The sequence below is a fragment of the Mirounga leonina genome, unplaced genomic scaffold, assembly GCF_011800145.1.
Source record: "Mirounga leonina isolate KUSES-001 unplaced genomic scaffold, KU_Mleo_1.0 Mir_199, whole genome shotgun sequence".
Taxonomy (NCBI): Eukaryota; Metazoa; Chordata; class Mammalia; order Carnivora; family Phocidae; genus Mirounga; species Mirounga leonina.
Genome location: NW_023270498.1, coordinates 9,867,835 through 9,882,219, shown reverse-complemented (window position 1 = coordinate 9,882,219; position 14,385 = coordinate 9,867,835). Strand labels below are relative to the sequence as shown.

The 14,385-nt window shown below is 40.5% G+C and overlaps 1 protein-coding gene across 3 annotated transcripts in view; it reads left to right on the top strand.

Moving 5' to 3' along the window:
* The window catches only part of HECW1 (HECT, C2 and WW domain containing E3 ubiquitin protein ligase 1), a 434,723-nt gene that overhangs the window by 269,986 nt on the left and 150,352 nt on the right, over positions 1–14,385 (top strand). For all 3 annotated transcript variants that reach the window (XM_035026508.1, XM_035026507.1, XM_035026506.1), the window contains one exon: positions 13,775–13,850. In XM_035026508.1, coding sequence (XP_034882399.1) covers positions 13,775–13,850 — 76 coding nt within the window. The remainder of the gene's footprint in view (positions 1–13,774; positions 13,851–14,385) is intronic.

The window sequence follows — 14,385 nt, the reverse complement described above, 5'->3', positions numbered from 1 at the left end:
TAGTCCGTGAAGCGTGGGGCTCCTGGGTCAGGTGAGTGTGCTCATGACAATGGTGGGCACACATTTTCCAGGGGCTGTGGTGGGGGCTGATGGCTGTGTGTTCAAGTGGTCCTTGCTAACAGAGGAACAAGTCCTGTTATATAGTTCATGGTTTACCAGGGGATGAAACCCAGCCACAGTTGCTCAGGAGAAGTACATCAGTTGGTTCTAAGATAGGGCAGCTATTTCTCACAAGGCGAAAGAATGTGTTGAAAATGAGCTCTGGCTCATAAAGGAAATAGAGTGAGGAAGGGTGTATTAGTCTTCTGTTGTTGTGTAACAAATTACCACAAAGCTAGCAGCTTAAAACAGCACATATTAGCTCACAGTTCTGTAGGTCAGAAGTCCAGTACATGATGGCTGTGTTCCCTGCTCAGCGGAATGCAGATAAATACAGAATCAAGGCATCAGCCAGGCTGAGTTCTCGTCTGGGAGTTCCAGGGGAAAATTCTGCTTTCAAGCTCAGTCCTGTAGGGAAGAATTCAGTTCCTCATGGTTGTAGTTCCCATTTCCTTGGTGGTTTTTCTTTTTTTTTTTTTTTAAAGATTTTATTTATTTAACAGAGAGAGACATAGCGAGAGCAGGAACACAAGCAGGGGGAGTGGGAGAGGGAGAAGCAGGCTTCCCGCAGAGCGGGAAGCCCGATGTGGGACTCGATCCCAGGACCCTGGGATCATGACCTGAGCCGAAGGCAGACGCTTAACGACTGAGCCACCCAGGCGCCCTTCCTTGGTGGCTTTTCAAATAGCAGTAGTGCATCAAACCCTTCTCACTCTGAAACTCTGACTCCCTCTGGCCTCTAGACCCAAATTTAAAAGGCTCATGTGATTAGATGCACCCTATTATCTCCCTCTCTCAAAGTCAACTGTGACATATCACATCACCTAATCACAGGATCAGTCCCTGGGATTATGCAGGGCTGGTATACCAGGGGCAGGAAACCTTGGGGCCCCTGGAAACTCTTTCCTGGCCCCAGGAAACTCTTAGGCCCCTTCTTGCCTGCCACAAGGCTTAAAAGGGCCCCTTCGGTCCTCCCAGTTTTGGGGGGTTGAAGATGGAGGAGGAAAGAGATTGGCCAAGCCAACTCAACCCAGAGTTCCTAACTACCTACATTATGTAGATGTTCACTCTCAGGGATGCACATGCCCTCTGAAGAAGCAGGGCTGCCACCTTTCCTTCCCCATGAACTGCCAAGTACTTGCTCTAAGTCCAGCCTTATCACAAAGTAACCAGGGAGATGCTCAGAACTCTCTATATGTTTTCCCTATCTTCTGATGGAACCCTTCCAGAAGTTCTGCCCACTCCCACCTCCCTGCCTGCTGCAGCTCTGTGATCCCTAATCTCAACTTATGACCCTTCATCCCAGGTCCATGGTCCCTCAGATCGGCTCCAAGATAAGGGAGATGTGCTCATCTGCTGTCTGGGCCAACTGAAGAGTGGAGAAGCTTACTGCACAGTTGCTTCTATTTTGTATTTCATGAAGGCCAAGTATTATTTACAAAATTATTTAAAAAGCAGCTTGACATGAATTTGTTGGAAAACTGAGGATGGAAAAATATGGACAAGATTCCAAGTATATTAAATTAATCCAGATGAGCGTGGCATAACAGACAATGGATTTGTTGACCTGAAGTGTGGATTTTTAAGAAAGTCTCGCTGAGCAGAAAATTGACCCACACATATAGAAGGCATGGAGGCAGCTCTCAGAGTACCCTTGGGTCACGTCTCTTTTTCACAGCCAGCCAAGCAGGTCCCTCGATTGACCTTTTTATGCTTCACGTTCTTCATTGAAAAGTAAAGAATAAAATATTAGATAATCTGCTAACATAATACTTGTTATACCAACACAAGGTGGTGGTATAGGAGATTCCAGCTTCTGTCACCCCACAAAGATCAACAATTAGCTATCCATGAACAGAAACAGCTCTGGGGAAGCTGTGGAGTCCACTTAAGAAACTTCAGCAACACAGTGAACAAAAATCCTAAGAATAATCACAGAAGAACAGAAGGAAGACAGCTTTGTTTGGCTGCATCGCCGTCCCCTTCCCCCAGCTGACACTGCTCAGCACCCCCAGGGATGCTGAGGGAACCCCCCAAGTAGAAAGAGTTCCCCTCTCTGGGAAAGGAAGAACAGAGTGCGTGACCCCAGTCTTTTAGGGCACCACCACACAAAGGTCCCACTTGGATGTCACCACACTCAGACCAGCAAAGCTGAGCTGTATAGGGAGAGGTAGGAACAAGGAAGAAAAGTAGGGTCTACCAATAGCAGCATGCAGCAGGGGCGATTGTGGTTCACAGTGACCTGCTCTGTAGACAAACCCAGCAGCTTTCACCACTGTAGAAGGAACTAAGGACCAGCTCAGCTGTGGCAGAACCCCTCCAGATTTTACCAGCTTTTGTCCCATAGGCACTTGTGTTTGCCAGTGCAAACTACCAGGGTCCCTCTTAGCTTTCTCTGCCGCCTTCCACCAGAGCCTGCCAGCCTAGGCCTCTACAGCTGTGCAAGGTTGCAAGATGCCACCCTCAAGCTCCATGGCTGACCTTCATCACTGTGTATGCCAAAAACTGTAATAAGAAACAAAGATCATCATATAATTGCAAAAGGGTCTATTTATCAAGAACATACAGCAACTATCTATCTATCTATATCTGTTTATAAAACAACACATTCTTAAACAACCAATGGGCCAAAGAAGAAATCAAAAGGGAAATTTAAAAATACTTTGAGACAAATGAAAATGGAAATACAACATATCAAAACCTGTATGATGCTGCAAAAGCAGTTTTAAGAGGGAATTCCATAGCGATAAATGTCTACATTAAGAAAAAAGAAAGATCAAATAAACAACCTAAACTTACACTTTAAAGGAACTAGAAAAAAAAAGAGAACTAAGCCTGAAGTTAGCAGAAAAAAGAAATAACAAAAACCCAAGCAGAAATAAATGAAATAAAGACCCAAAAAACTATAGAAAAGACTAACAAAACTAAGAACCAATTTTTTTGAAAAGATAAACAAAATCGACAGACCTTTAGCTAGACTAAAAAAAGAAAAAAGAAGACTGAAATAATAAAATCACAAATGAAAGAGGAGACATTCTGATACCACAGAAATACAGAGGGTAACAACTGATTACTGTGAATATTTATACACCAACAAATTTGATAACCTAGAAGAAATTCCTAGAAACATACAACCTATCAAAACTGAATCATGAAGAAATAGAAATCTAAACAGATCAATAACAAGTAAGGAGATTGAATCAGAAATCAAAAACCTTCCCTCAAAAAAGCCCAGGACCAGATGGTTTCATTGGTTTTTCCTATCAAACATTTAAAGAAGAATTAACACCAGTGCTTTTCAAACTTAAAAAAAAAGAAATGAAGAGGAGGGAACACCCCCAAACTCATTTTACAAAGCCAGTAATACCCTGAAACCAAAGCCAGATAAGGACACTATATGAAAGAAAACTGCAGACCAATATCTTTGATGAATATAGATGCAAAAATTCTCAACAACATATTTGCAAACAGAATTTAACCGTACACTAAAGGGATCATACAATATGATCAAGTGGGATTTATCCTTGGGATGCAAGAATGGTTCAACATATGCAAATCAATCTGTGAGTAAAATAAATATTAATAGAATGAAAGATAAAAATCATGTGATCATGTCAATAGATACAGAAAAAGCATTTGATAAAATATAACATCTTTCGTGATTAAAAAAATGCAACAAATTGGGCAGAGAATGTAATAATTGGGCAGCCCAATATAATAAAGACTGTGTATAACAAGCCCAACAGTGAAAGGTTGAAAGCTTTTCCTCCAATATCAAGAATAAGACAAAGGTTCCCTTCTCACCTGTTCTATTCAGCATAGTATTGGAAGTCCTAGCCAGACTAATCAGGCAAGAAAAAGAAATAAATGCATCTTAATTGGAAAGGAAAAAGTAAAGTTGTCTTTGTTTGCAATGACATGGTCTTTTTTTAATATGATCTTATATATAGAAAATCTTGAAGACCACACCAGAAAACTGTTAGAACTAATCAATCAGTGAATTCAGTAACGTTGGAGGATACAAAATCAACATATGTAAATCAGTTGTTTCTATATACTATCTGAAAATGCCAAAGAAATAAGGGGAAAAATACTATTTACAATAGCATCAAAAACAATTAAATACTTAGAAATACACTTAACCAAGGAAGTAAAAGTTTTGTACACTGAAAAGTACTAGGCTTTGATGAAAGGAGTTAAAGAAGACACACAAAAATAGATATTCCATGTTCATGTAGCAGAAGAATTAATACTGTTAAATGTCCATAGCTACCCAAATCAATATTAGATTCAGTGCAATCTTTATCAAAATTCCAATGGCACTTTTCACAGAAATAGAAAAAAACAATCCTAAAATTTGTATGGAGCCACAAAAGACCCCAAATAGTCAATGAAATCCTGAGAAAGAACAAAGCTGGAGTTATTACACTTCCTGATTTTGAACTATACTACAAAGCTATAGTAATCAAAACAGGATGGCACTGGCATACACATAGAAACATGGACCAATGGAAAAGAAACTAGAGCCCAGACACAAACCCTTGTATACATAGTCAATATTTGACAAGGAAGCCAAGAATCCTCAATGTAGAAAGGATCGTGTCTTCAATAAATGGTATCGGGGAAACTGGATAACCACATGCAGAAAAAATGAATTAGACCTTGATCTCATACCATTCACAAAAATTAACTCAAATGGATTAAAAACTTAAGTGAAATACCAGCAACAATACAACTCCTCAGAGAAAACATAGAAAAAAAGCTCCTTGACATTGTCTTGGCAATGATATGTTGGATATGACACCAAAAGGACAAGCAACAAAGCAAAAATTAATAAGCGGGACCACATCAAACTAAAGAACTTGTGCACAGCAAAAGAAACAATCAACAAAATGAAAAGGCAACCTACAGAGTGGGAGAAAGTGCTTGAAAATCATGTATCTGATAAGGCGTCAGTATGCAAAATATATAAAGAACTAATGGACCTCAATAGCCAAAAGACAAACAATCCAATTTAAAAATGGACAGAGGACCTGAATAGACATTTTTCCAAAGAAAACATACAGATGGGCAACAGACACATGAAAAGATGTTCAACATCACTCATCATCAGGGAAATGCCAATCAAAACCATAATGAACTATCACTTCACACCTATTAAAATGGCCATCATCAAGAAGATAAGAGACAAATCCTGGTGAGGATGTGGAGAAACAGGAATTCTTGTGCACTGCTGGTGGGAATGTAAATTGGTGCAGCTACTCTGGAAAACAGTATGAGATTCCTCAAAAAATTAAAAATAGGGGATGCCTGGGTGGCTCATTCAGTTAAGCGTCTGCCTTTGGCTCAGGTCATGATCCCAGGGTCCTGGGATTGAGTCCGCATCGGGCTTCTTGCTCAGCAAGGAGCCTGCTTCTCCCTCTGCCTGCCACTCCCCCTATTCATGCTCTCTCTCTCTCTCTCTCTCTCTGACAAATAAATAATAAATAAATCTTTAAAAAATTAAAAACGGAATTTCCATATAATCCAGCAATCCCACTTCTGGTGTATATCCAAAAATATGAAAACAGGATCTTGAAGAGATATCTGCATTGCCATGTTCATTGCAGCATTATTCACAGTAGCCAAGGTATGGAAACAACTTAAGTGTCCATCAATGAGTGACTAGGTAAAGAAAATGTGAGATAAATATAGATATAGTTATATAGATATATGAATGATATTATTCAGCCATGAGAAAGAAGGAAATCTTGCCATTTACAACAACATGGAGGGATCTTGAGAGCATTGTGCTAAAAGTGAGATAAGTCAGACAGAGAAAGACAGATACTGTATGGTATAACTTATATGTGGAATCTAAAAAAAGCCAAATTCATGGAAACAGAGAGTAGTAGAATGGTGGTTACCATGGGTGGGGAGGTGGGGGATTATGGAGAGATTTTGGCCAAAGTGTACACATTTTTAATTATAAGATGAATAATGTTCTAGGGATCTAATGTCGAGCATGGTGATTATAGTTAATAATATTATATTATGAACTTGAAAGTTACAAAGAGAGTAGATCTTAAATGTTGTCATCACAAAAATGAAATGGTAGTCATGTGACATGACAGAGGTGTTACCTGGCACTATGGTGGTAATCATTTTGCAGTATCTAAGTGTATCAAATCAACACATTGTATGACTTAAGCTTATAACAATGTTATATGTCAACTATATCTCAAGGCTAGGGAAAAAATAATTTGACAGGATTTCAACAACAACAACAAAACTGTGGCATATACATCCAATGGATTATTCAGCCATAAAGAGGATTAATATGCTGATAGATGCTACCACATGGGGAAACCTTGTGATGGTTAATTTTATGTGTCAACTGGACAGGGACACAGGGTGCACTGATATTTGGTCAAACATTATTCTGGGTTTTTCTGTGAGGGTCCTTTTGGATGAGCTTAACATTTATATTGATAGACTGAGTAAAGCAGATTGCCCTCCCTAATGTCAGTGGGCCTCATCCTATGAACTGAAGATCTAAATAGAACAATAATCCTAACCTTCTGTTGAATAAAAGGGAATTCCTCCTGCCTGACTGCCTTCTAGCTGAGACATCAGTTTTTCCCTGCCTCTGGACTCAGACTGAACCATCAACCCTTCCTGGGTCTTGAACCTGCTAGCTTTCAGACTAGAACTTACACCATCAGCTCTCCTGAGTCTCCAGCTTGCTGACTGCAGATGTTAGGACTTGTAAGCCTCCATAAATATGTGACCTGATTCCTTATACACACACACACACACACACACACACAACTATTGGTTCTGTTTTTTTGGAGAGCCTTGATTCGTACAAACCTCAAAAACATTATACTAAGTGGAAGAATCCACAAAAGGCTATAAATTGTATGATTCCATTTATATGAAATATCTAAAATATGTAAATCCACAGAGACAGAAAGTAAATTGGAGGTTTCCTGAGGCAGGGGAGGAGAGAAGAATGGGAAGAAACTGCTTAATGGGCAAAAGGTGTAAGGTTTTACTCTGAGTCATTAAAATGTCTAAGTAGATAGAAGGGTGGTCACACAACACTGTGAATGTGTTAAGTGCTATTGAATTGTTCCATTTAAAATGGCCAATTTTATGTTATGTGAATTTCACCTCACAAATTATTTTAAATGAAACAACAAAGTAAAAAATACATGCAGGGTGCCTGGGTGGCTCAGTTGGTTGGGCAACTGCCTTCGGCTCAGGTCATGATCCTGGAGTCCCTGGATCGAGTCCCGCATCGGGCTCCCTGCTCGGCGGGGAGTCTGCTTCTCCCTCTGACCCTCCTCCCTCTCATGCTCTCTGTCTCTCATTCTCTCTCTCGCAAATAAATAAAATCTTAAAAAAAAAAAAATACATGCATACGTACTCACACACACACATGCATGTACACGTGCGCACATGCATGTGTGGTTACATGTGTGCACGTGTGTGTATGCCCACACATGTGTGCACATATGTGTGCGTGTACCTGCATGCTCACATGCACACATACACACTCTACACATACATATAAATACACCAAAAGCTTCCAGAGAGCCAAGTTGGTATCACATGTCATGGAATCTAAAATGCCATGGATATTAAGATGCATCATTGATTCTCATACCACCATGCTGGAAGAAGCTTTCCAATTATAATTCTAAGACACATTGATGATTAGCCATACCCTGATCTCACAGTATGAACATGGAAAGCAAAGGATGTCTTAGGATTGATGAAGGCAGCTCCTGAGAGAAGGCCTGGGAAGGTATGGTACTGCTACTTCTCAGCTTCGGTTGCTTACTGCTGGATATTCCGAAAAAGTCTGAAACCCACGTTCTAAGTAAATAGTTTAACTTTTAAAAATATGCTGGAAACTAATTTTTTTTAAACTCTATTACTGTATTAGCCAAAGAAAACATGTCACTAGGCCATACAGCCTGTAGCCTCACTTGTGCCCAGTGAGTGAGAAAGAGTGTCCGTTGCAGGTGGGACCAGGCAACAACGATCAGCTCACGGAGAGTAGAGTGAAGGACCCCTCACAGACTGACGGACTAACTGGCTAGGCGATAGTCATCCGGATGAGGAAGTGAGATCTGCACAGAATGGATTTTTTGTCCCTAATGGGTACAGGCTTGAGCCCTGTGCATGGGGCCTCCATGGGTCAAGGCATTATAGAACCTGCTCCTGATGCTTGGAACTAGCATCAAGACAGTTTGAGATAAGAGTTACAAACAAATCTAAGGCATCTTTCTATTACCATTTGAAAGAAGTAGAGACTTAAGACTGATGCTTCTCCAAATGTAGTCCCCTCAGCAGCATTAGCCTCATCTGAACCTTGGTATAAATACAGACTTTCGGGCCCTCCCCAAATCTACAAAATCAGACCCTTTGGGATGGGGCCTGGCAATCTATATTTTATGAAGCCCTGCAGGTGATTCTGATGCATGCTAAAATCAGGGACCTCAGCCCCAGAGCAAACAGAATGGCTCAACTATGTCTTAGAATTTGGTAGAGTTTGTTATATCCCTACTTTCAGAATAGTCTGAACTACACAAGAAACTATGTTTAAATAAATCGTTAGAAAAACCAAAAATCATCAGGGAACATCCAGGATTTGCTCACTTTCAGCTAGCATTCTCATTGCTGTGTAAGTCTCCTCACTTTCTTCAGAGAGAGCCAAATGCCTAACCTCTCAAACAGAGCAGCTCCTTGCCCCAAGCAGATTTGCTCCTGGTGCTAATATCTGCAGTCCTGTGTTGCCCAAAGCAGTCAGAGATAGAAAATCATTCCTAAGTAATTAACATGTTTTATTTAATTCACAAAATGAAAACTAGGAGGACTTCCTCATTTTCCAACCCCTCTCTTTTTGCCCATAGTGATTAGCAGAAGACCCTTGAGATTGGGAAGCCCATGCCTTGCCTTCAAGGCAATGAAGTAGGAGCAGTGGGGACTCTGGAAGCGGGCTTGGTGACAGCAGCATCAGAAGGTAGAGAGGAGCAAGGAGCAAGCAGAATACGAACAGAATACAAGCAAAAGAGAGCCGAGTAGCCAGACTAGGTCTGAAGAAATGGCCTCACAGGGTTGAAGGACTCTCTGGCAGGTTCTGCAACTCATTCTATTTAAGTCAGAGGGACCAGAGATTGATTCATCCCAGGTGAATTTTGGGAAGTCAACAAATTGTTCTGAGCTCAGCTGTCACGTTTGTGAACTGGTGATGAGTGAATGATGCTTAATTTGCAAACCGTTAGAATGTCTAGAACTCGCTCTGTGCTTGGCACCTAAGCAGCTTTCATCCCCGTTACTTGTCTCTTGCCCCTTCAATGGGCCTTGTAAGTCTTCCATCACAGGTGTCCCTGGGGTTGGGGAAATTGCCTGGGATGTGGTTGACTGTTAGAATTTTATGTCTTATTCTTTTATGCCCCTAAAGATGATTTTGTACTTTAGCTTTATAGGCCTTTCTGCTGGAGAACTTGGAATGAGTTCCCTAACCACCTAATAATCATATTATGAGGACTCAACGAGACAAATTACTCAAAAGTTCTCTATAAACATTTGTAGTATGTGTTTCTTTGTTTATTGTTTGCACTTTTGAACATTTCAGAGACTTGGAGGTAGAAATGAAACTTGGGACTTGGATTTGTTTGATTTTTTTTAAGTTTTTTAAGGCAGCTTGGAGGCATATCAGATTATTTATTAGACTTTATCTTGGAGGCAAAAGATATCAAGTGAATAGGAACCACTGATCTCTGATGTAAAATGGAACCTGTAATCCCCTGCTCTTGGCTGCTAATATGCCACAGTTTGGCTGTTTTATTATTTGTAATGCAGTGTTACTTGGCACCTGATTTTTATTTTTTTATTAATTTTTTTTAAGATTTTATTTATTTATTTGAGAGAGAGAGAATGAGAGAGAGCATGAGAGGGGGAAGGGTCAGAGGGAGAAGCAGACTCCCCGCCAAGCAGGGAGCCCGATGCGGGACTCGATCCAGGGACTCCAGGATCATGACCTGAGCCGAAGGCAGTCACTTTACCAACTGAGCTACCCAGGCGCCCGGCACCTGATTTTTAAATCCACATCATCAGTCATGGAGCCCTGCACTTTTCATTTATAGGAAAATCAGAGTTATCCGGGTCAGGTAAATAAATAAAGGTTCAGTGAAGTCATGAATTTCAACTTCTGGCATCATTGTTGGTTTAATTTTTTTGTAACTAAACACAAACCTTGTCAGCATTTTAGGGGGAAGAGCCGTCTACAATTATGTGAGAATAACTGTGGATATATAAATGGAGTTAATGCATCAGAATTGAGCATAATGTGGCCACACCCCTGTGGGAAATGCTGGGTATGTGTGCTACATGGAGCTCTTCCAGCTTTTACCTGAGGAACAAGAGCCAGGTCTGGGACATTCAGAGAAACAACTCAGAGTCACCTTTCACATGCAAGAGAGTTCTTTGAAAACTCCTGTTTTACCTCGAAATGCACACACATTTTGCATTCAACTTTAAGTCTCTTCATGTTTGTTTTTAAATTAGTTTTACCCTGAATTCTGAGAACAGTGGATGCTCCACGGCAGGCACCCTTGCCCCTGGCACACCTGCCCACCTCTGGAAATGAGAGCGCACCTGTCTGAGAAACCTCTGTGTTCTCGGAGGCTGGAAGACGGAGGATATAAGTCAACACGCTTATCTGACCACGTGTTTGAGGCACGTGTGTTTCCAGCAAACAGACTCATCTTCATGAGGTGGTACCATGAAAGGAAAAGTAGAATTTAAAGAACGTGGCAGAGTTAAGGCGGAGGGGGCCTAGTCATCACAGCTACGCATCTTCATAATGCTGAAGCAGAGTTCCCTGGCCAGGGTAAAAAGGCCTGCTCACCACTCTATTTTTTGCTGAATTGTGTTTTGGGAGTATGCAACAGTGGTGTGGATTCATACTTATAGCCTTTAAAACAGCAGACATAATGAGAAAATGAGAATGGGAGCAGAAGGGATACATCAGAATTAAACCCCAGAGCCCTTCACTCAACTCCAAGAGCCTTCTCAGTAGCCTACGGGATCTTCGGATCTTCTGACACCACCAACAGATTCGGCTTTGAATATGTTAAACCATTTGCCAAGGAGGCTTTGTTGTGGAAACATCTGTCTGTGAAACAAATAGTGACACTTCATCTGAGAGGGGGCATCAGGACCCAGCACCCAGTGGTTAGAGTAACAGCGTGGCATCACACACAAGGAAGAGCAAAGGGAACAAAGAGAACCTGCAGACCCGAGAAGAAGAGCAATTTGTTCATGTGCCCCCTTCACCTCAGGTGGTTCCAGGGTGAACTCTTTGGCTGAGTCTTCACACCGTTTTCACAGGCAGTAAATGGTAGAGCGTTGGTACGTGCAACAGATTTTTTAACCTCAAACATGCCCCTGGAACTCACCTCAAACAAGAAGGCAAGATGCGGAACCTTCCTGAGACATGCAAATATTTTTACTCCCTGCAAAATGTTTATCACAGTTATGGTTGCCTCCATGTTCATCTCATCAATCTGGTGGCGAGATGACTTTGTAAATGATGTTAGCAAAGAGCCACAGGTTAAGTAGACTTCTATGGAGTTTTAAATGTGTCTCCCCTTTGAGCTTAGTAGCTTCTGAAAAATATACATTTCTCTCTTTGTCTACAGACCTGTTTTTTGATGCCATAAAGATGGAGAAACGTTTTGTAAATACCCTGAATAGCCAGCAGAGGAATATTTAAATAGGAAGAAGCAAAATATGTATGCTTTAAACTGGAAGGAGCAAATATACTATCCTCTGTTGTGATTATCAGCATGTTACTTGTGTTAGCCTACTATGAAACGTGTAGTTTAATCCTATACTTTTAAATAATTGGAATGCACGCACTTTAGACTTATAATTCTACAAGTCTATATTAAAAGTATAGTTTTTGTTGTGTCTTCAAGGAACTTATATTCTGAGGAGATAAGCTAGATGTTGGCGTCTTTTAACTAGAACTAGGAAGATGACTGTCATTGTCCTACTTTGACAGGTACAGCAGCATAAGGGGTTGTGGCCAGCCTGTTGAGGGCTCCTATGGCCTTCATCTGGACGTAGGTTTGACAAAGAAGAAAAATTTACATTAAGGAATTTTGATTTATTGGCCACTTCAAGAGTTAGGAGAGTGGTCCAGCCTGAGGACGCGGTTTCTGAGCTGTTTGTTGACCCCTGTTGCTGTATGTCAGCCAGGCAATGTGAAGAACAGAGTAGGAAGAATCGGGCTTTCCAAACTGAAGGAAGATAATGCCTTGGGACCAGCCCATATTCCCAACTCACAAATCCCAGGCCATGTCTTCCTCTGATTCTTTATTATCAAATGAGACTCTTAGAGGACAGACCTGTCTCTTATCTCACGTGATGCCATGATCCATTCCATTTGCCACTGACATTGATTCTCTCTGCTGAGCAGCCCAGCAGCCCTGAAATGCACCTTGCACTTGGGTCTGGAAGCCAGCATACTAAAGAAGTTTGCACATTAGCTGAAGCTAAGCACAAAGGCACACCAGGGGCACCAGCTTCAGTGTGAGGAAGTATTCTAAAAATCCCTTCGTACTGTCCTGGGCCAAAGCTGTGAGCCCCAGTGATGCCCAGTCGTTACGCTCATGTCTTATAAAGGCAGCTTGATGGTAACATCCAATCACACTCTTACAGCATCAAAGATACTGAAAGAAAGAGAAGCAGCCCACACAAACTACAGCAAAGAGACTTTGAGCTAGAGGTCATCAAGTTTTCTATCTTTACCTTCTTCAGTACAGATTATCTTCTAGAAAGTGGATACTGTATGAATTTGCTTAACACTCCGATTTTAAAAATTATTTTCTGCAAATGCAATGTATTAAATAGTAAATCTGCCTTTGAATAAATAAATATTCAGAATCATTTCTGAGTAGAACTTTCCTAGAAGAAAATGGAAGCAAGGACTTTAGATGTTCTGATTAATACATTAGCAGATATATATTGAGCAGTGCTGGAAAACAAAACATTTTAGCAACCTGACTTGCAAATACCTACTAGACTACAGATGACCCATGTAACAATTATGTTCTGAAATTTCCCAGGAAGGCAATTAAATAAGAGAGACCTCAGAGTAGTTTCTTAATGCTGTGCTCAGGTTCTTCCCTAATACACAGAATTTCCTGGAAATCCCTAGATAATAATACAGATCAGAAGAAATGGAGGTACAGCAGTTTAACAGTGTACTTTGCTAAGGGGAAACACATTATAATTACAACAGTAAACATCTATTGACCTATTCTATTGCCTTAGGGTCTGCTTTAATAAATAGTTTTTGCAAATTTGAATGTGAAAAGACCTTGTTTACATTAGTGGTTACAAAGAGCCTCTAATATTACAGTAATTGTGTTTGTTGATTTCCATTACTCTGAAAAATACCCCTCATCCCCACTAGCAGATCCTCTATTACTGGGAAAGACATTAGATTGCTAGAAGCTTGTTTTAATCAATGGTAGCCTAATAAAATCACAACACTGCTGTCTTTGTAGACTGTAGTTGGAGAAATAGCTGTGATTAAGCATGTTTGTTTTGCAGTGTGAGTATCTATTTCAATGCTTGTTTTGCTTGTCTCCCATTTTCCTTCTTCTTACAGATTTTTAAAAGCATTGGCTCTGATGAGACTGTCCAAGGGCAAGGAAGTCGGAGGCTGATCAGCTTTTCTCTCTCAGGTATGTTTTGCTCACCTGAAGGCCTATGGAGACAATAAGAAGGTCAACCATCAGTCAGGAGACCTACTTCAATTTGACTCTTACCTACAAGTTACTCTACCTCTAAGTGCCTCAGTTTCCCCATCTGCTAATTTAATTCCCCATCTAATATAAAACAAAAATTAAAAATATCTGCTCCATTTTCCTTGACCTCATAAGGATACTGGAGGAATCAATAAGTAATAGATGCTAAAGCACTTTGAGATGATGAGGAGAAAAGCTGCAATTTCACTTTGTTTCCATCATCACTAGCATTATCTGAAAGTTTATAAAGTGGAAGTAGGGGAAAGCCCAGGGAGAGAAGCAGCCAGCAGACTTTGTCTAAACAAAATCTCACATGAAGCTCAATTGGTAAAAAAGATAAAAACCAAGCTGCTCAAAAAAGTACATTTGTGGAAAAGTCAGTGAAAATCCAAACAAAGTATGTAACTTAATTAATAGTATTTAGTTGAGTAATCTAATTTTTTTAGTTTTCATAATGTATTAATTAATTAAT